At 38.6% G+C, this 19,245-nt stretch overlaps 2 protein-coding genes across 10 annotated transcripts in view; both read right to left on the bottom strand.

The window, feature by feature from the left end:
- The window catches only part of SLC9B1 (solute carrier family 9 member B1), a 65,983-nt gene extending 53,702 nt beyond the window's left edge, over window positions 1–12,281 (bottom strand). Inside the window, exons 1-3 of one of the 3 annotated variants that reach the window (XM_082728995.1) lie at window positions 12,131–12,281; window positions 11,747–11,876; window positions 10,872–11,110 (exon numbers count right to left, since the gene is read on the bottom strand). The gene's annotated coding sequence lies outside the window, so the exon portion shown is untranslated. The remainder of the gene's footprint in view (window positions 1–10,871; window positions 11,111–11,746; window positions 11,877–12,130) is intronic. The other 2 variants (XM_082728994.1, XM_082728993.1) reach the window with 2 other exon arrangements.
- Window positions 12,282–14,626: 2,345 nt separating this feature from the next.
- SLC9B2 (solute carrier family 9 member B2) overlaps window positions 14,627–19,245 on the bottom strand; it is a 54,246-nt gene continuing 49,627 nt past the window's right edge. For 4 of the 7 annotated variants that reach the window (XM_082728986.1, XM_082728991.1, XM_082728987.1 and 1 more), the window contains 2 exons: window positions 18,525–18,708; window positions 14,627–15,052 (listed from right to left, as the gene is read on the bottom strand). In XM_082728986.1, the coding sequence (XP_082585112.1) occupies window positions 14,994–15,052; window positions 18,525–18,708 (243 nt within the window). In that variant the 3' untranslated portion in view covers window positions 14,627–14,993. Of the gene's footprint in view, window positions 15,053–15,979; window positions 16,257–18,188; window positions 18,709–19,245 lie in introns of those variants that run through there. The other 3 variants (XM_082728990.1, XM_082728988.1, XM_082728989.1) reach the window with 3 other exon arrangements.

The following is a 19,245-nucleotide window of genomic DNA, read 5'->3' as shown; positions in this document are numbered from 1 at the left end:
AGAAAAAAATATCATTTTAGTCCTTTTCCCAGTTTTTCTTTTAAAGATTTAATTTATTTATTTGAGAGAGAGATCACAGAGGGGGAAGAAGGGGGAGAAGCAAACTCACTGCTGAGGAGGGAACCTGATGCGGCGTTCCATCCCAGGACACTGAGATCATAACTCAGCTGAAGGCAGAGGTTTAAGTGACTGAGCCCCCCAGGCACCCCTTTGCCGAGTTTTTAACTGGGTTATTCATTTTTGTTTTCAAGTTGTAAGAGTTCTTTATATATTCTGGATATTAATCACTTGCCTGATAAATTATTTGCACTTATCTCTCATTCTGTGGCTTGTCTTGTCTCTCTGTTGGTGGTGTTTTTCAACACACAAACATTTTAAATTTTGATATAGTCCAAAGTATGTATCTATATTTTTTATTGCCTGTGCTTTGGCTATCTAATCAAAGAAATCACTGCCAAATCTAATATCATGAGGTTTTCTTCTATATTTTCTTCTAAGTTTCCTAGTTTTAGTTCTTACAGTCATAGTAATTTTAACATCTTTTTCTGCTAACTGCTAACTAAAAATTCTAGGGTTCCTTTGAGTCTGTTCCTATTTTCAATGTTCTGTCTCATGCATGCACAGATGGAGATGACCCAAAGCCCCTGGATGGGTAAGGAAACTCATTCTCCAGTTCTTTTCTTCTCCTATATCTATATACCTATATCCTATATACCCTGCTATCTCTCAAGGTCTTTTTTCCTGGTTTCTTTGGTCTGAATATGGTTTTCAGGCCATCTGAAAAACTCTGGTTTTTCTCTGAGTTGTAATAGCCCATAATGTCATTAATAGAGGAAAAATCATTAATTAATTAATTAATGGGGAAAAATCACAAAAGGAAAACATCAATAAGGAGGATTCCTCATTCTCTCTTTAAACTATAGACTCCATTTTCCCACATCTGCAGGTCATAAAAATAGGTTTTCTATTGTAGTTTTGGCCTCCTGTGCTATCATTGCATTGGTTTTATGACTGGAGCCTGCCTTCAGGTCAAAGCTGCAAAAGAAATTCAGTCTTGTAGTTTTGACTCTTCTTCACAATCCACTTGCTTTTTTACTTTTTGATCTTCATGTAGTTGCTCTTCAGGTTTTGTCTAGAGTTTTTACTGTGAGCAGTGAAAAAAAGAGGTTGCAGTGAACCTATTACATCTTGGAGGGAACTGGAAAGTTGTGTGCTCCACGAGAGAAGGGACAATAACCAGTTTTACCCTTGATCTATTATGTGGTAAGCACTTAATAAATATTTTTGAAACAAATATGGAGTGAACTGAGAATTTTATTTTTTTATAGATTCCATTTATTTTTTGACAGAGAGATCACAAAAAGGCAGAGAGGCAGGCAGAGAGTGGGGAGGGGGGAAGCAGGCTCCCTGCTGAGCAGAGAGCCCGACGTGGGGCTCGATCCCAGGACCTTGAGATCATGACCTGAGCTGAAGGTGGATGCTTAACCCACTGAGCCACCGAGGTGCCCCAAGAACTGAGAATTTTAAAATGCCACATACTCAAGATGACAACAAAAACAGAAACATTTCTGCATGTTAAGAAGAAAGGAAGGTTTGGAGAGCTAGGACCCTGGCTAAGGTAAGATTTAAGATTTTTAAAGATTTTTAAAAAGATTTTTGGTACAAAAAAGGGGGAAGATAAAGAGGAAAATCCAGATACCTGAGTAATTTAGGGATCGGAAGCAGACTAGGAGGATATATGAGCTTTAGCTCTCTCCCCATTGCCCCCTTCTTTCTTTTTAAATATTGTGCCTATCTGTTTTCCTCTTTGCTCTAGATATCTCCTCTCTGTTTTCCTTTGGACTTCTCACTTCCCCTGGAGATGTCTTTTTCTTAGATAATCAATTTTTCAAATGCCAATTTCCTTAATACAATACAAATTTTGTAATTTAAAATGTAGATAAGCTCATAACATTTATCTTTCTTTTAATAAATTCTTAGGAGTCAGTTTCTTGACAGAATAAATCTTGTCAACAACTCTGTGCAATTTTCAAAATAAATTTGATATAAACAATAGCCTACCTGTATAAATCAGAATTGTGGCAATCCAGGTGTCTAGGGGTTACAGTGACTGTATCCTGTTAGGAGTCCTCTCATTATATGTCTGGATAGCCAGCAAAATGGAAAGAATGAGGGCTTTGAAATCAGAAATATACTACTTGCATGATCTTGGGGGAAATTATAGTATCTGGTTATCTTTTAATGAGCATAATACTATCTACTCTTCTTACTTTGTGCTCACAGGTAGAGAAGGCAGAACAAAATTTGAGACTAGCCAATCAAATCTGATTCTACTAGACATTAGGGCATGATTTTCATATATTAACAAAAAGAAGACTTAATAGTGGTTTTTATATTCTAGTATCTTTTATGATCACTTCAGTTTCATTATTAATTTTATGATATATTTATTTCAGTAAGCTTCTTTTTAAAACTTTATTTATTTGAGACAGAGATTAAGAGAGTTGGCAGGGAGGGGTAGAGAATCCCAAGCGGTCTCCATGCTGAGTGTGGAGCACGATGAGGGGTTCAATCCCACGACCTTGAGATAACAACCTGAACCAAAACCAAGAGTGGGATGCTTAACGGACTGCGCTATCCAGGTGCCCCTCAATAAATTTCTTAAAAATCTTTTTTGGGGGCGCCTGGGTGGCTCAGTGGGTTAAGCCGCTGCCTTCGGCTCAGGTCATGATCTCAGGGTCCTGGGATCGAGTCCCGCATTGGGCTCTCTGCTCAGCAGGGAGCCTGTTTCCCTCTCTCTCTCTCTGCCTGTCTCTCCGACTACTTGTGATTTCTCTCAGTCAAATAAATAAATAAATAAATCTTTAAAAAAAATATTTTTTGGAATAAGACAGAAATAATTAAATATAGACTACATATCTTGCTATTATGGGGATAAAGTGAGATGTTTTTACAGTTCATAGCAAAAGCTATGGTATTCAACTGATAATTTTTATTAGAAATGGGGGATGCTATCATATTGTTAGACTTTGCTTTTAAAGTGGTAGAAAGTTTTGATGGATTTAAGAGGCTCTGGTTTTATTAGAATGTCTCTTTTATTATAAATGTTAACAGAAACAGTATGGTATCATAAAGTTGGGAAATCCAAGCTTTCTGCTACATAGTATTGAGTCAATTTCTTGTCACTTCACTTCCTTGTCCAGACTTGTAAAATGGGGGAGAGAGGGAGGAGGTTAGATGATCAAAGGTTTTTGCCACTTTTAAGTCTACGCTCCTTTCTATTCACTTGTGGACTTACTAAGAAACAGCATGAGAGAATATCAACACATGTTGCTTGGGAACTACCGACACATCTTATATAAATATGTATATATGTATGTATGTATGTATGTATATCATATAATAGAAACAACTAGTTGTCTTTCCTTGGTCTGTGTTCTTGTACTCTATACTGTTTATCATTTTGAAGCAGTATTGTGCAACGGCGACATCTATTGACTTTATTCCTACCATTCAGCAAAATTTATGGCCAATTCTTAGTTCTTTTAAGTATGGATCATTCACTCTGTGGTTTAGCCAAATGCTTTAAAATCATTCCTTATTTCTCTCCCCTACAGATGTAAAAATATCAATTAAGTTTGACAGCAGTATTAATAATTGGATACATAATAACTGAAATTTCTTTCAAAAAATCTTAATACTTAGAATTAAGTATAAACTATTCTAAGTGAGATTGCAGCTTTTATTCCTTCCATTGAAAGCAGAACTGGGATTTGAATTCAGGTGTGTTTCAATATGTAGCCCATGCCCAGAGTCACTAAGTATTACTGACACATAATGCTCATTTAACATATATTTATTAAATGAATGTTAGGTAAAGCATAAGCATCAATGTGTATTTACATGTATTATTTTAGGATGTTTGGAGCTATTGTTATCTTTCATACAAAGAAGTCTTTTTGAGTGTATGTCAAAGATCATCAAGTAAAAACTTAGTATAAGCCTTTCTGAACAAATGAATTTGAAAGTTGTATCTACAAAGAGAATATTCTTTATACAGAGCATTCAAATTAGAACAGGACTTTTTGTTTTGTTTTTAAGATAATGACTAGTTGGCATTATTATTTAATCAGGACAATACAAATCTGGACTAAATGAGTACTCCAATTCAAATCGACTTTGCCACTGTTAAAATTCCTATAGTATTAGGTGTTTGTTCTCATTAATCAGGTATTATCTTGAATTTTTATTCTTTTCAGGTGCCGAGATCATGTTTCTACAATAAAATGGTACGGTTTTCCAGGGTTCAGAACATGTTTTATATCCTTGTCTTTCCCTTAGCCCTAACCATAATGGTTTTCCTCACCAAATAGTAAAGTTACCAACAATTTACCCAGAATCCGTGGTTTTCCACGATAGGGCATCAAACTATCATGGTTTTCTCTCTAGTTCTCTTGATTCTACATTTCAGTCACATTACACTGTTACTTGTTCTCCCATGCATTTTTTGTTTTCTTTGCTTGTAATACTTTACCACTGCATCTCTTCTTTGTAAATGAAATGTATTGGTTAAGGGTCTTTCCAACAGAATTTCCTATAAGGCATTGCACAAAACTAAGTCGTCTTTCTTTTTTTGAATTCTCACATCACATTATCACTTGTCCAACCTTCGTTCTAGCTCTCTGGTTGTCCTTTCTTGGTCTTCTTTTTCTCTATCCATCCTTTGAGTGTTGGGGTTCCTCAGCACTCTTCCCTATCCCCTCTTCTCTTCTTCTTCTATATACATTTCTTAAGAAATTTATTTTATTCTCATGGCTCCAATTATGAGCAATATGCTGATGAGTCTGCCTAGAGAAGCTCTGTTGAGTTTCTAAATAGTGTATTTAAGTACTTACTGGATATCTCTACTTCATTGTGTTTACAAGCATCTTAAGCTCAATATATGCACAACTGAACTCAAAACCTTCCCCCACTAAGTCTATTCCTTCTTCAGAGAATTTCCTATTTCAGAGAACAAAGCCACCATCTACCTGTTGCTGAAACTAGAAACCAAGGAGTCATTCCTTCTCCTTCCCTGCTGATATCCACTGATTAGTAAATCATGTTAATACAAGCTCCTAAGTAACTGAAAATTTTGTCCACTGCTCTCATTATAAATTGCTGCTGTTCCAGTCCAGGCTATAGGCACCTTTTCCCATAAGCTCTGTAATGATGTTTCAACTGGTTCTCCCTACTTCCAGTCTTGGGCCTCCCTTTTTAATGTCCACAGTGCAGCATAATCTAAAATATAGCATGATTATGGCAACTTCCTGCCTAATATTTCTCAATGGCTCCCCATAGAAGAAAAATGTCCAAACTCAAACTCAGCTATGGAACTCACTTTAATAAGGGCTAAACTTGTCCTTGCCAATCTCATTTTTTACTTGGCTTTTTAAACTTCAGCTGTATTTTAGTTCTTTAAACTTGCCAACCCTCATATCTCTGAGACTTTATATATTCTGTATATTGTCTTCCAACCCTATACCACTGTTTTTTGTACAAATAACTCTCTATCAGTGTTGAGCTCCTCCCTTTAGAATTTCCCTTTAGGATGAATCCTTATCACAGCATCCATCCCTTACCACAGCATTCATCTCATTATTACAATTGCTCGTTTTGTGCTCGCTTCGGCAGCACATATACAATTGCTCGTTTAACTATCATCATGCTATTATTTGACAAATATTCACTGACAGCCCACTGTGTAACTGGTACTGAATTCATTCTCCTTTGTACATAGAGTTTAGTCAATACAGGGTATTGTGGAAGCACATATAAAATGTGCTTGGGAGAGGGTGCAAGAAATGCTGTTTAGTGACTTGCATTTCCCTACTAGATTAAATCAGTGATTTCATAATCATCTCTGAGTTCTTTCAATTACCTAACACAGATGGTAGGTAATTATCTAATCTCATTACCTGTTGAATTTTAAACATACAGAAAAAGTTTTTGAATTGTAAAAGGCCTCTTGCCAGCCATTACTTTCTACCTAGCTGTTTTTCTTTGATATCATTTTGGACATAATAAAGTATAAAAAGCAAAGAGACAAACTACTACAGTAAAAAATATGGGACTTGTTGTCAGAACACTGTGGTTAATAATTCTGCCACTTACTAGGTAGGTGTCCTTGATCAAGACCCTTAACCTTTCTGAGCCTCAGTGTCCTCATCTGAAAAAGGTAGTTATAAAATTAAAAGAGATAAGAGAAAATAAAAACATAAAATGAATATCCCATCCATTTTTTTTTCAAAGAAATGGAACAAACAGTCCTAAAATTTATATGGAACCAGAAAAGACCTCGAATAGCCAAAGGAATATTGAAAAAGAAAGCCAAATTATGGACTTCAAGCTCTATTACAAAGCTGTCATCATCAAGACAGTATGGTACTGGCACAAAAACAGACACACAGATCAATGGAACAGAATAGAGACCCTCAACTATATGGTCAACTAATCTTCGACAAAGCAGGAAAGAGTGCCCAATGAAAAAAGACAGTCTGTTCAACAATTGGTGTTGGGAAAATTGGACAGCCACATGCAGAAAAATGAAACTGGACCATTTCCTTATACCACACATGAAAATAGACTCAAAATGGATGAAGGACCTCAATGTGAGAAAGGAATCCATCAAAATCCTTGAGAACACAGGCAGCAACCTCTTCCACCTCAGTCGCAGCAGCATCTTCCTAGCAGCATCGCCAAAGGCAAGGGAAGCAAGGGCAAAAATGAACTCTTGGGATTTCATCAAGATCAAAAGCTTTTGCACAGCAAAGAAAACAGTTAACAAAACCAAAAGACAACTCACAGAATGGGAGAAGATATTTGCAAACGACATATCAGATAAATGGCTAGTATCCAAAATCTATAAAGAGCTTAGCAAACTCAACACCCAAAGAACAAATAATCCAATCAAGAAATGGGCAGAGGACATGAACAGACATTTCTGCAAAGAAGACATCCAGATGGCCAACAGACACATGAAAAAATGTTCCACATCACTCGGCATCTGGGAAATACAAATCAAAACCACAATGAGATACCACCTCACACCAATCAGAATGGCTAAAATTAACAAGTCAGGAAATGAAAGATGCTGGCGAGGATGCGAAGAAAGGGGAACCCTCCTACACTGTTGGTTGGGATGCAAGCTAGTGCAACCACTCTGGAAAATAGCATGGAGGTTCCTCAAAAAGTTGAAAATAGAGCTACCCTATGACCCAACAATTGCAATACTGGGTATTTACTCTAAAGATACAAACGTAGTGATCTGAAGGGGCACGTGCACCTCAATGTTTATAGCAGCAATGTCCACAATAGTCAAACTATGGAAAGAACCTAGATGTCCATCAACAGATGAACGGATAAAGATGTGGTATATATAAACAATGGAATACTATGCAGCCATCAAAAGAAATGAAATCTTGCCATTTGCGACAATGTGGATGGAACTAGAGGGTATCATGCTTAGCAAAATAAGTCATTCAGAGAAAGACAACTATCACACGATCTCCCTGATATGAGGAAGTAGAGATGCAACGTGGGGGGTTGGGGGGTAGAAGAAGAAGAAACGAAACAAGATGGGATCAGGAGGGAAACAAACCATAAGTGACTCTTAATCTCACAAAACAAACTGAGGGTTGCTGGGGGTAGGGGGGTCGGGAGAAGGTGGTGGGGTTATGGACTTTGGGGAGGGTATGTGCTACGGTGAATGCTGTGAAGTGTGTAAACCTGGCGATTCACAGACCTATACCCCTGGGGCTAAAATTACATTATATGTTTATAAAAAAATTAAAAATTTTTTAAAAATAAGAAAAAAAAGCATATTATAAAATGCAAAAGGCTACCCGAATGCTGTCTATTATTGTTATATACTATTATTATTATTATTATATGAGTAAATGCAAATTAAGTCTCCCTATTACTGGTCATTCCAGCTCTATAGGCAACAGGATTTCCAAATTTCATCCTTCATCCCCACTTTACTATTTAAGAGTTAGGGTTTTGCAATTTAATATACACATATTGATGGAAGTGGTTAAAAGAAAAGCCCCCACACAACAAAATCAAACCTAAAATTTAACAAGTAAATATTAAAGGGGATAAGAGAGAAAAAAGCAGCAGCCTATGAAAATCTAGAATTTAGAAACATGGATCAAAAAAAAAAAATCAAGTCTTTTTTTTTTTTTTTTTAATGTTAACTGGAAGGGGAGGTGGCACCAAAGAATAATGCTGTGAGTCATTTATCAATAAAATGGTAACCTATTGAGCTGGGAAGTCAGGATATCTGGGTTCAAGAACTTGCTCAGTCACTAATTTATCACTAATAACCAGGTAGCCAACCCTCCCAACAGTCTGGTCTTATGACTCCTTGGCTATTATGATCTTTTCCTCCACCCTATCTCAGCTACCCACTAATAAGGCCACAAATCTCAAATGGGCACTTGATCCTACCCAGCTATGTACTCTATGCTTTTCTAGTATTGCTATTGACTGAATATTTGTGTCCCCTCAAAATTTATATGTTCAAATCCTAACCCCTAATGTGATGGCATTATGAGGTAGGGGTCTTTGGTATATGAGTAGGTCATGAGGACAGAACCCTCATGAATGGGATAAATACCCTGGATGAAAGTTCCTGAGAGCTTATTCCATTTTGGCTACTGTGAACCAGAAATAGGGTTCTCCCCAGACACTGACTCTGCCAGCACCTTGATCTTGGACTTCCCAGCTTCTAGAACTATGAGAAATAAAATTGTTTATAAGCTACCTAGTCTATGCTATTTTGTTAGAGCAGCCCACACAGACCAAGGCATGTATGACAGCCTTCTGTCCTTTAGAATGATATTTTATAGGGCGTCTGGGTGGCTCAGTTAGTTAGGTGTCTGCCTTCAGCTCAGGTCATGATCCCAGGGCCCTAGGATCAAGCACAGCATCAGGGTCCTTGCTCTGGGAAGCCTGCTTCTCCCACTCCCTCTGCCTGCTGCTCCCCGTGCTTGTGTTCTGTCAAATAAATAAATAAAGTCTTAAAAAAAATAATAAAATAAAATGTCTATTTTATGTCTTCTTCTCACCCCTTAAACCTTCTACTCAAACATTCTTCCTCTCTCTCCTTACTGATCTAGCCTCAGACCTTCTACTTTCTTGAGAAAAAGAGAATCAGTATCAGGCAGAAACTCTCTCCTGAGATCACTGAATCTATTCATCTGCCTGCATGGCTATCTATACTCATTGCCTTTCTTCCTATTACTATAAATTTTATGTTCATGTTTCTGAGCCAATACATCTACATATTCCCTGGATCCTATTCCCTCTTGTTTTATCAAAGACTTCACTCTTAAAATATACACATTCTCTCTTATACTATAATTTTTCTCCTCTATGGAATAATTCCCATTAGCCTAGAAACACACTTCAGTATTCCCATCTTTGAGAATTCTACTTTGACCCCACATATTCCTCTATTACCTACATTTCTCACTCTTCTTCATGAAATATCATGAGATATCTATAGTGCTACTTATTTCTTCGCATTACATTTTCTCTTCATTTTGCTTGTCAAGGCACATAACTACTACATGTTGCCAAAATCCAATGATCAGATCTCTTTATTTGATTTTTCAGTATGTTTCAATAACACTAGCCATGCTTTGTTGTCTTGGCTCTTAGGCCACCGCATTCTTGGGTTTTCTTCCTACTTCCTGAGCTACTCCTTCACCATCTCCTTTGCTTGCTTCTTTTCTTCTGTTTTACCTCTAATCATTGGAATGCTTTCTATGAATACACTTTCTCCAGGTAGTTTTTTTCTATGTGCTGATAAATCTCAACTTTGTATCTTTGGTTCCTTACACAGAACTCAAGACACAGGACTTACTTTGGATTTCTAATAAACATATCAAAACTGAAGGTGAGCAAAGTAAAAACCCTCCCCTACACACACACACACACACACACACACACACACACACACACACATTTTCTTCTTTAGTCTTTTTCATTTGGTATATGGCACAATTATCCACTCAAATTAAAGAGAAGAGCCTAGGAGCTTCTCTTTTTTTCTCACCCCAATATTCGTATCATCATCAAGTCTGTAGGTTCTGCCTACAAATACATTTCATACCCATCCACTTCTTATACCACTTAAGACCAAACTACTGTCATTTCTTCCTGGATCACAACTATCTTCTGCTACTACTCTTTTCCCCCAATCCCTATGATACATTAACCACATAACAGGAAGAACACATCTTTTTTTCAATGTAAATCAGATTATATTACTCCCTTCCAGAAAACTCCCTGCTTGTTTATCATCACGCTTTAAATGAATTCCAAACTTATTCCATGGGTAGATAGATCCCCATGACCTATTCAAAGCCCTATGTGATTTGGCTCCTACTTATCTCATTAAAGTCATATTACACCACTTTATCCATATTCCAGCTACAGAAATCTTATGGTGTTCCCTGAAAGAGCCAAGCTCTTTCCTACTGTAAGATTTCTGCAATTGGAGTGTCCTTTAACTGCAGTGCTCTGATCCTTAATATTTCTGTGGTTGGCTTTTTTACATCACTGAGGTCTCAGTACAAATGTTAGCTCTTTGGAGAGCCCTTCCATAACAAATAAATCTAAAGCAACTTCTTCCCCAGTATCTCTCTCACTTCATACTGTTTTACTTCTTCAAGTCACTTAACATTATCCAAATTTTCCTTGTTCGTATCTTGTTTCCCTTTTCACTAAATTTTAAGTTCCATGAGAACGGGGATCTTGCCAGTCTTTTTTTTTACCATTTATTCCGAATAATGGCAAAATAGTAGCTCCCTAAGGATACTTACTGAACTCCCGTTCCTGAGTGAGTCACTCAACCTCTCTCACATTTGCGAACTTCCTGGAGCTAGACTTGGCTCTGCGTCCAGAGACTACAAAGGTGTATAAGGCATGACTCCTTGAGGATCTCATCCATTTATTCCTTCAACAAATATTTACTGAATGTATATTATACTAAGTTCAGGTACTGTTTAATCTGTGTTTAGTTCCCTCTTCAGTAAACTGGAATTTTGTGAGCCAACTCCATCTGACAGAAATGTATAAACAGCATATGAATATGCAAATAATGTACAAAAGGAGAGGTAGCATAAACATGTTATTTATATAGTACCCCTACTGCACAAGCCTCTTTCCTTTTGTCTGGTAATGGGTGGGAGCTCATGACAAGAGCCAACTGATAAAAAGCTATATAAATTTTGGTACTCACAGAAGGCAATAAATATGAATGCCCTTTTCATAGGCACACAGTAACTACACCATCCGGGGTCATGAATTCTTTAGTTGCGATAGTAACAAGTGTTACTTTTCCACAGTGCTGTTGCACAAATATCAATTCTATTTACCCTCATGGAAAATTAGGGAGTATGGGGGTCAAGTGCTCCTCTCCCATTGCACCATCTAATTTTTCACAGACTCTAGGGCACACATCGAGGGGTGTCAGGGACTTGGTAGGGCCTGCAGAGCTCTTACCACTCCTGAATGATGAACTGGACACCTGGTCCCTGTGCAACAACTGTCCTTAATCCTTCAAAAGCATTGATCTAAGGGGCTTGTCCCCTGTGATAAAGCCAACAGAAAGGGGCTGGGGCCGGGGGAACGCGAGGAGGGTAAATTAGGGAGGAAGGTCTTCCAGGGATAATAAGCAACGAATCCTGGAACACACCTCCAGTCACAAGAGCATGTTAAGGTTCATCTGCAGATAGTCACCGTTTGTACAACAGTCTGCCCTTAATAAAATTAATTTTGCAGTCAATCTTGACTGACAGACCTCTTTTTTCTTACTTGCGAATTACCTGCAAAACGAGAGAAACAGAGGAAGAAGGGAAAGAATAAAGAAGAGATGTGGGAAGAGGGAGTACAGCAACGAGTCAGGGAGAGGGGAGCCAAGGGTTCGTGGCTGTTTCCCCAGCCTCGGAGCTGCGCATCCTGCTGCAGCGGGAGGTAAGGAGTTCCTCAGGTCCGCAGGAAGGGAAGGACCGCGGGAGACCAGGGACCACGAGTGCCCGAGGGCCTGGAAAGGGAGAGAGTTGAGAAAAATGGACCGTACCTACAATTCCTTCAGCATCCCTCGCTACCCCGGGAGCGGCCCTGGCGCCCAGCAACCGCCGCGTACACCACGCGCCGCGCGGGCGGGAGAAAGCCGCCGAGACTCCACCCCCACGCGGGCCGCTAGGGCCGAGCTTACCGCCGCTGGCTCCGCGGAGGGTGGCGGGGCGGGGTCTGGGCGGGGTCTGGGCGGGGCCTGGCGGGGCGGGGCTAGTGGCGGAAGCGCCTTTGAGCGGCGTAGTGGGAGCTCTGGCCTGCGGAGGTGAGGGTTCTGGGGTTTGCTGGAACCGACTGGTGTGCTGTCAGTTTGTTCGACCCTTTCCTTTCCACGTCTCTTGTGAATATTGATCTATTGGGTTGTCAAAGTCCAGGGACAGGGTAGACATCACAGGGCCCTTCAGCCAAAAAGCAGCACCAGGCGGCGGCACCCGCCAGAAGTGACTTGTCACAACTCACATTATGTTTCCTCTTAAGTCAGCTGAAATATCAGTTGTAAAAGGGAATAGTCTCTGTGGTTAAGACTGTCTGGGCTCAAATTTCAGCACTGCCACTCTATAGCTACGGGATGACAGACAAAGACGTAGCCGGCCCGAGCTTCCGTTTTCTCTGCTGTCGAGGACGTGGTTGCTGGTGGTGTGAGAAAAATGAACTGACACATGACAAGTGTCTGGAGCAGGGCTTGGTACAAAGCAAACACTCAGTGTCCTGTTATTACCAAAAACCTATTTTTCCCCCCATGAAATCTTATGTGGAGGCCTTCTTATGAAACGAAAGCAGAGCTACTCTAGTTGAGGGTGGGCCCCTAGAAGCTTTGGATTCTTAATCCTAAGCCTCCTCTGATGGAATCTCCAAGATTCCTAAAAGATGATAAACAACTGTCATTGGATTAAGGCCAAATTTCTTATAAACTGCCCTTGTCTAACTTTGCTCCTGCTACTCCAAAGAACTTCAACTCCTGCACACACTGTAATCCTTTTAGCCTATGTGGGTTTTTTTTTTTTTTTGAAGTTGTTATTATTATTATTATTATTGAGAGAGAGAGAGAGTGTAGGCCTAGGGGTAGGGGTCGGGGTGGGTGGGGAATGGAGGCAGGGCGGAGGGAGAGAGAATCCCAGGCAGGCTCCAGCCCTAGGAGGCGCTCCATCCCAGACCCTGAGATCACGATAGCCGGAATCAAGAGTAGGACGTTTAACGGACTCACGCAGGCGCCCCTAAAGTTATTCTATCAAGCGATCAAGCGTGTTCTCTTTCCCTTTTTCTTATTTATCCTTTAAAATCTGACTTAAATTACAGTTCTTTATTGGGTGATAAAAAAAAAATCTTCATCGTTAGCATGGTGTATGCATTCCAGCAAGGACTGAAAGTTATTTTCTCCCTTGTTTCAGGAGAGTAGACCAGATTTTTTGTGATTATAGCATTAGGGAAATGCTTTGTTCTCCTGGCAGGGAAGTGAAAAACAGGGTACTGGTGGCGGTCAAAATGGTAGCGTTGGTTAGGAAGGCTTTTGAGAGGAGTCTGATAGCCTCCAGGGCCATGCTCTGTGCTCCAGATGCAATGAACTACTGAAGAGTTTAGTGCTTTAGGGTCCATCTAAGGATAAGGCACATCAACAAGTGGGATTTTGGAATTCTCATCAGAAGGCTCAAGCCAGATTTAATTTGGGCTCATCAACTAAAACCTGTGTTACCTACTCCTAAATTGCAAAGCAATTCCCACTGCTTACAAAGAACTACATAAACTATTCATCTAGAAATACAATGTTCTGAAAGATTAAAAAAATAATGTCCTTCATTTATTTAAAGATAACGATGAAAATAATGGTTCAAAAAACATTGATGCATTTTCTTATAAAAACTCAATAGTAACTTAATAATGAAGTTGATTACATGATTGAAACCATGTCATTGAAAACAAAACACTTTTGAGGAATGAAGAGAAACTTATTAATGATAGCATTTTTCACTAAATTTGACATGATAAAAATTGCTTTAAAAATGTCTTCTATATAAATGGTTTTGTACATTGGGAAGCAATAAATTGAAAGGTGATCAAGTAATAAAGATAGAAATGTGGTCAGTGATCTATTTGGTACAATTTAACTGTCGATTTTCTTTTCCAACCCTCCTGTCACTAATTTTCTTTATCAACCTTAAGTGCCAATTTTTATTATATTCCAGTCTTTACTATTTCAAACTTTCCTAATATGCCCATTCATGACCTAGTTCTCTCCTTCTTCTTCTTACTCTCTAATATTAATACATCAATTTAAATTGAAGATCCAATTCTTGAAGAAAAGTATCATGTCTTATTCATATTTGTATTCTCTACAGTGTCCATTTCCCACTAGAAATCAAGTTCCATTAAGCAGAGCCCTTGAACATCTTGGCCATTGCTGAATTCCTGGGTATTTAGCATAATTCCTGGCATCTAGTAGAGTATTATGAGTGCATTCTGAGTGAGTGAATGAATGGATTTTAAAACATAAGCTCCATGAAGGTAAGGATTTGTCAGTTTTATTCATTGCAAAATGAATATTTGACAATTACCAGGTGACTGAATGAGTATTTGGAAAGTTCAGTATTCATTATATACAGTAAAAGTTCTTCAATCTGTATATCTTCACAGAAGTCAAATATAAAGTATTTATGATGCCTTTCACCTAATTCAGTGGATGATGTATCTTTAAGACATCCTTTGAACTGCAAGAGTAAAATGTAAAAGAATGAAAATAAAGTGGATGTTTACATTGAGTAGTTTCAGTTTTGTTCCTTGTACTTTCCTGTGCTCTAAATTTTTTGCGGTGAAAATGTCTTATCTTACAATCAGGAAAAAAATACTATTTTTAAAGAGCGCAAAGGATGAGATCATTTGCAAATATGTGGCTGAGGAAACTTTAAGGACACCCAGGTCCAATCAAGGCTATCTGGAGTTAAAAAGAGAGAAAAATACTGGAATGTGAAAACAATTTAGAGCTGAAACCTAATCAGCCACGCCCCCCCAAATAAAAAACAAAAAAAACCTCTTGGAGGAGAGATGGATGGAACTGATCCTAGGGAAAAAAGGACATGGTAGAACAAGTACTTAGAGTAATTTTTTTAGAAGTGTTCTTGAAGTATGACCTCCTTGTTGTGGACTGTTTTCCCCAAATTCGTATGTTGAAACCCTAATCCCCGAGGTGCTGTTCTGTGAGATGGGGCCTTTGGAGGTTATTAGGATTAGGTGAGGTCATGAGGGTGGGGCCCTCATGACGGGATTCGGGTGCTTGTAAGAAAAGATACCAGAGAGTGTACATACTCCCCCTCTCCCACCCCATTCTCATCTCTTTCCCTACCACGTGGGAACATAGCAAGAAAGAGGCCATAAGCAAGCTCAGAAGAGAGCCCTCAGCAGAACCTGATTATGCTAGCACCCTCATGTTGGACTTCCATCCTTCAGAACTATGAGAAAATAATTGTGTGTTGTTTAAGTCACTCAGTCTGTGGTATCTTATAGCAGCCCAAAGAGACTAAGACAGAGCAAGGAGACTAAGATCTGAACTATTATGTGGCAAGTGGTTTTCTTTTTTTTAAAGATTTTATTTTATTTTGTTTTATTTATTTGGCAGAGAGAGAGATCACAAGTAGGCAGAGAGGCAGGCAGAGAGAGAGAGGGGGAAAAAGGCTCCCCAATGAGCAGAGAGCCCCGATGCCAGGGTTGATCCCAGGACCCTGAGACCGTGACCTGAGCTGAAGGCAGAGGCTTAGCCCACTGAGTCACTCAGGTGCCCTGGCAAGTGGTTTTCTATACTGGAAGAGGATCCCCTCAGCAATTCAGCCAATAAATGTTTATTAATTGCTTAATAAAAAAGTCTTAATCATCTCCCACATCCTAGCCAAGACCCTATTTTCTCTGGAAGCTGTGCCTAAACTACACTACCCCTGGGTTAGGTGGGTGCTCCTGTTATGAGCCTTCTTGACTCCCATATTTGCTGCTTTATAGCACTTATCATACTGTTTTGAAATCTCTTATCTGTCTCCTCCATCAGACTGACAGATCCTTAAGGACAGGAACAATAGCAGTTTTGATGATGTGCTTAGGTCATCAAAAACTTCCACTAAGTCTTTGTTGAATGAATCTGGTTTTAGAGCCTGTCAAAAGAGAGAACCAGATGAACATTGGCTTTATGTTGCTGCCACCAATGTACACCTAACCAATTAAGTTCAGTTTGAAATATCTATCTGAATTTTTGTGTAAATTAATACAATCCAAATAAAGAGCATGAACTAGAAGAAAACACAGTACCACAGAGTAACCAACATCAGGCTGATGTAAAAATGAAACTGTTATGGCTTCATAATATGTAAGCTAAATAAAAATTAAGCTGCTTTTAAATAGAGGTAAAAGTCATGGAGAAAGGATCTGGAACAGCAGTCTAAGGACAAAAGAGGAATGGATAGGCTTTATGCAAATCATCTTGGTAGTATCAGAATATTTATAATCTATTCATTTCACACATTTTAATATCTACTTTAAGATTAGACTGAACTTTGGATTCTGGGTTAAAGAGTTCTGAGTTCAGGGATATGACGAGTAAGTAATAAATGCTTCAGGGATACATACACCATGAAAAACACTGTGAACTATATTCAAATATAATTTTTCTAGCAACTAGGCAGAAATTGATCTAGAGTCAAAGAGAATTTAAAGATGATACATTAAAGCAAAGATGGTCTGTTGAGTAAGTGGGATAAAATGTGACCTATGTAGATAAGCCTTTCTTCTACTGTCTTCTCTGCAAGCATGCCACAATGGTTGAAAATCTTGCCATAGAAATCACTCTTTCAGTTTAAGGTACTATCTTTAGAAAGCCTGCTAACATGCAAGATTATACTACTAAGTGATGGTAACATTCCATACAATGGTACCTCTATCTCCCAAATCTGAACTTTTCTTACTCCTAAGAATCTCACTAAAGGATGCTTAGTGGGAGGTAATAATATCAGACCTCTTCAGAGCTGGGTGTGGTCATCACCAGTAGAATGTAAGAGGAGATATATGGCCAAATTCACATCATTTACTCAAAAATAAATTGCTTGCTTTGGATTCACCCTCTCCACTTCTTCCTGAAGTCTAGAAAGGAGACATGGGAGACATTCATCTTTAACCTGTCTTAGGGCTTAAGACATGTCAGAGCCTCAAGATAGAAGGACATGGGTCTCTAAGGAAAACCATGAACTGACTAATCATGACAGCATCAACCAGTCAGCCAGTTTCACGAAAGGGAAATAAATTTCTATTTTAAGTTCTATATTTTTTGGTTTCTCATTATAGCAGTTTACCTTACTCTAATTAATATTTCGTTTATGAGGTGGGCATAAATTTGACAGTTATCTCTCACCTACAGCAAAGGAAGAGCCTGAAGATATGGGTCACAAGAAACAAATAAGAAAGGGCTGAACCAGGGCACTCCTCAGGGGAAGGCAAACTCAGAAGCGCTGCTAAAATGGGAGACTCTGTGTTGTCAGTTAGGAGAAAGGATAAGGTCTTTAGATAGGTGCAAGAGGAAGAGCCAATGAAGACACTTGGCACACTTGAAAACTTTGGTGGGACCAATCAGTTAAAATAATTCACAGAAGGGTAACAAGAGAGGTCAAAATGGAGAAGAGGCAGATTGGCACAAAAAGTGGGAGTAGAAACTGATGAAGTGTTGCATTATGGTATTTAAAAATAAAAAAGTATAGAGGAGTCCAAAACATTTCAAGGTTTGAGTGGTCAGATGACCATGAATCATGAAATTATGACAGTAACAGTAAGTTAGATCAAGCTGTTGGTTAGTAGAAAAGGATACTGAACTTGATCTTTTTCATGTTAATTTTAAATTGTGGTAGTGGTGAGCCTGGGTGGCTCAGTCTTTAAGCATCAGCCTTTGGCTCAGGTCATGATCCCAGGGTCCTAGGATCAAGCCCAGCATCTGGTTTACTGCTCAGTGGGGAGCCTGCTTCTCCCTCTCCCACTCCCCTGCTTGTGTTCTCTCTCTTGCTGTGTCTCTGTCAAATAAATAGGTAAAATCTCAAAAAAAATAAATTGTGGTAGTACATTTTACTAAACAATGTAAGATACACAATCAAGAGGTATTTGAAAAAAAAAAAGAGAGGTCAAGAAATTAGGTTGGAGATGTAGAATATTACCACTGACATGAAAAGGACGGCTAAAAATGCTCTTTAAAGAAATAGCCACACTTTTGGTTCTATTACATTTAAAGCTTAAACATTACATATCTCAATATGCATCTAGATAACGTAGACTTCGCTAGTTGGTAAAAGAAGTTTCTGGCAGCAGCTTTCTAATCATTACACTCAGCTTTGTCTCTTTTCACCTCTAAACTTGTATAGAGGTCTCTTCCTGAACTTCTTCACCTTTATTTTGATGTTCAGCTTTCCGGAGAAGCCTGGGACCCAGCAAACCAATGAGTAGACTTCCAATTGGGGCTGTGATGAGGATGGACAAAAATGCCACTGTCAACACATCCATTCCATATTCTTCTAACTGTTTCTCTCCATGTGATCTTGCTGTGTCCAAAGCCACAGATCCTATGGCAGCCTATAAAAGTTTAAAGGTAACAATGGAAACATAAGACAAGTGCATAGAGAAAAGCTGAATTATTTTGTCATTTGCAAAAACAAATTACTGTTCTTTTGCTCAGCTAAGAAAGTTCTATTAGTCTTCTTTCAAAGTATACTGCAGTGTTTTGGTTGTTTGAAAACTCTCCCTGCTTGGGGTAAGAATAATGATTTATATGTACCTATTTGCATAAGGTAGGGCTACAAAAATATCAGGCAAATATATGTCAAAACACAAGGCAAAGTCAGACTCACGATATTAATTAACTAGAACATGATACCATATATACTAAATTCCACCTGAATAAAGATGAGAGTTACTGGTCATCTTATTCTTCTATCTTTACTAATTTCAAAGTAAGAAAAAAAAAGATGAAAAAATGCAGTGATACTGGAAGATGGTAAAGTTTTAAATGAAAAAAACAAACAAACAACAAAAAAACAACCCATAAGAATAGGTACTTCTTTTAGAGGCTAACTAATTAAACATCATGAAACTTGACAATAAGAAGCTCCT

The sequence above is a fragment of the Mustela nivalis genome (assembly GCF_964662115.1).
Source record: "Mustela nivalis genome assembly, chromosome: 4".
NCBI lineage: Eukaryota > Metazoa > Chordata > Mammalia > Carnivora > Mustelidae > Mustela > Mustela nivalis.
The sequence above is the reverse complement of the archived record's forward strand: the minus strand, read 5'-3'. Positions and strand labels throughout refer to the sequence as shown.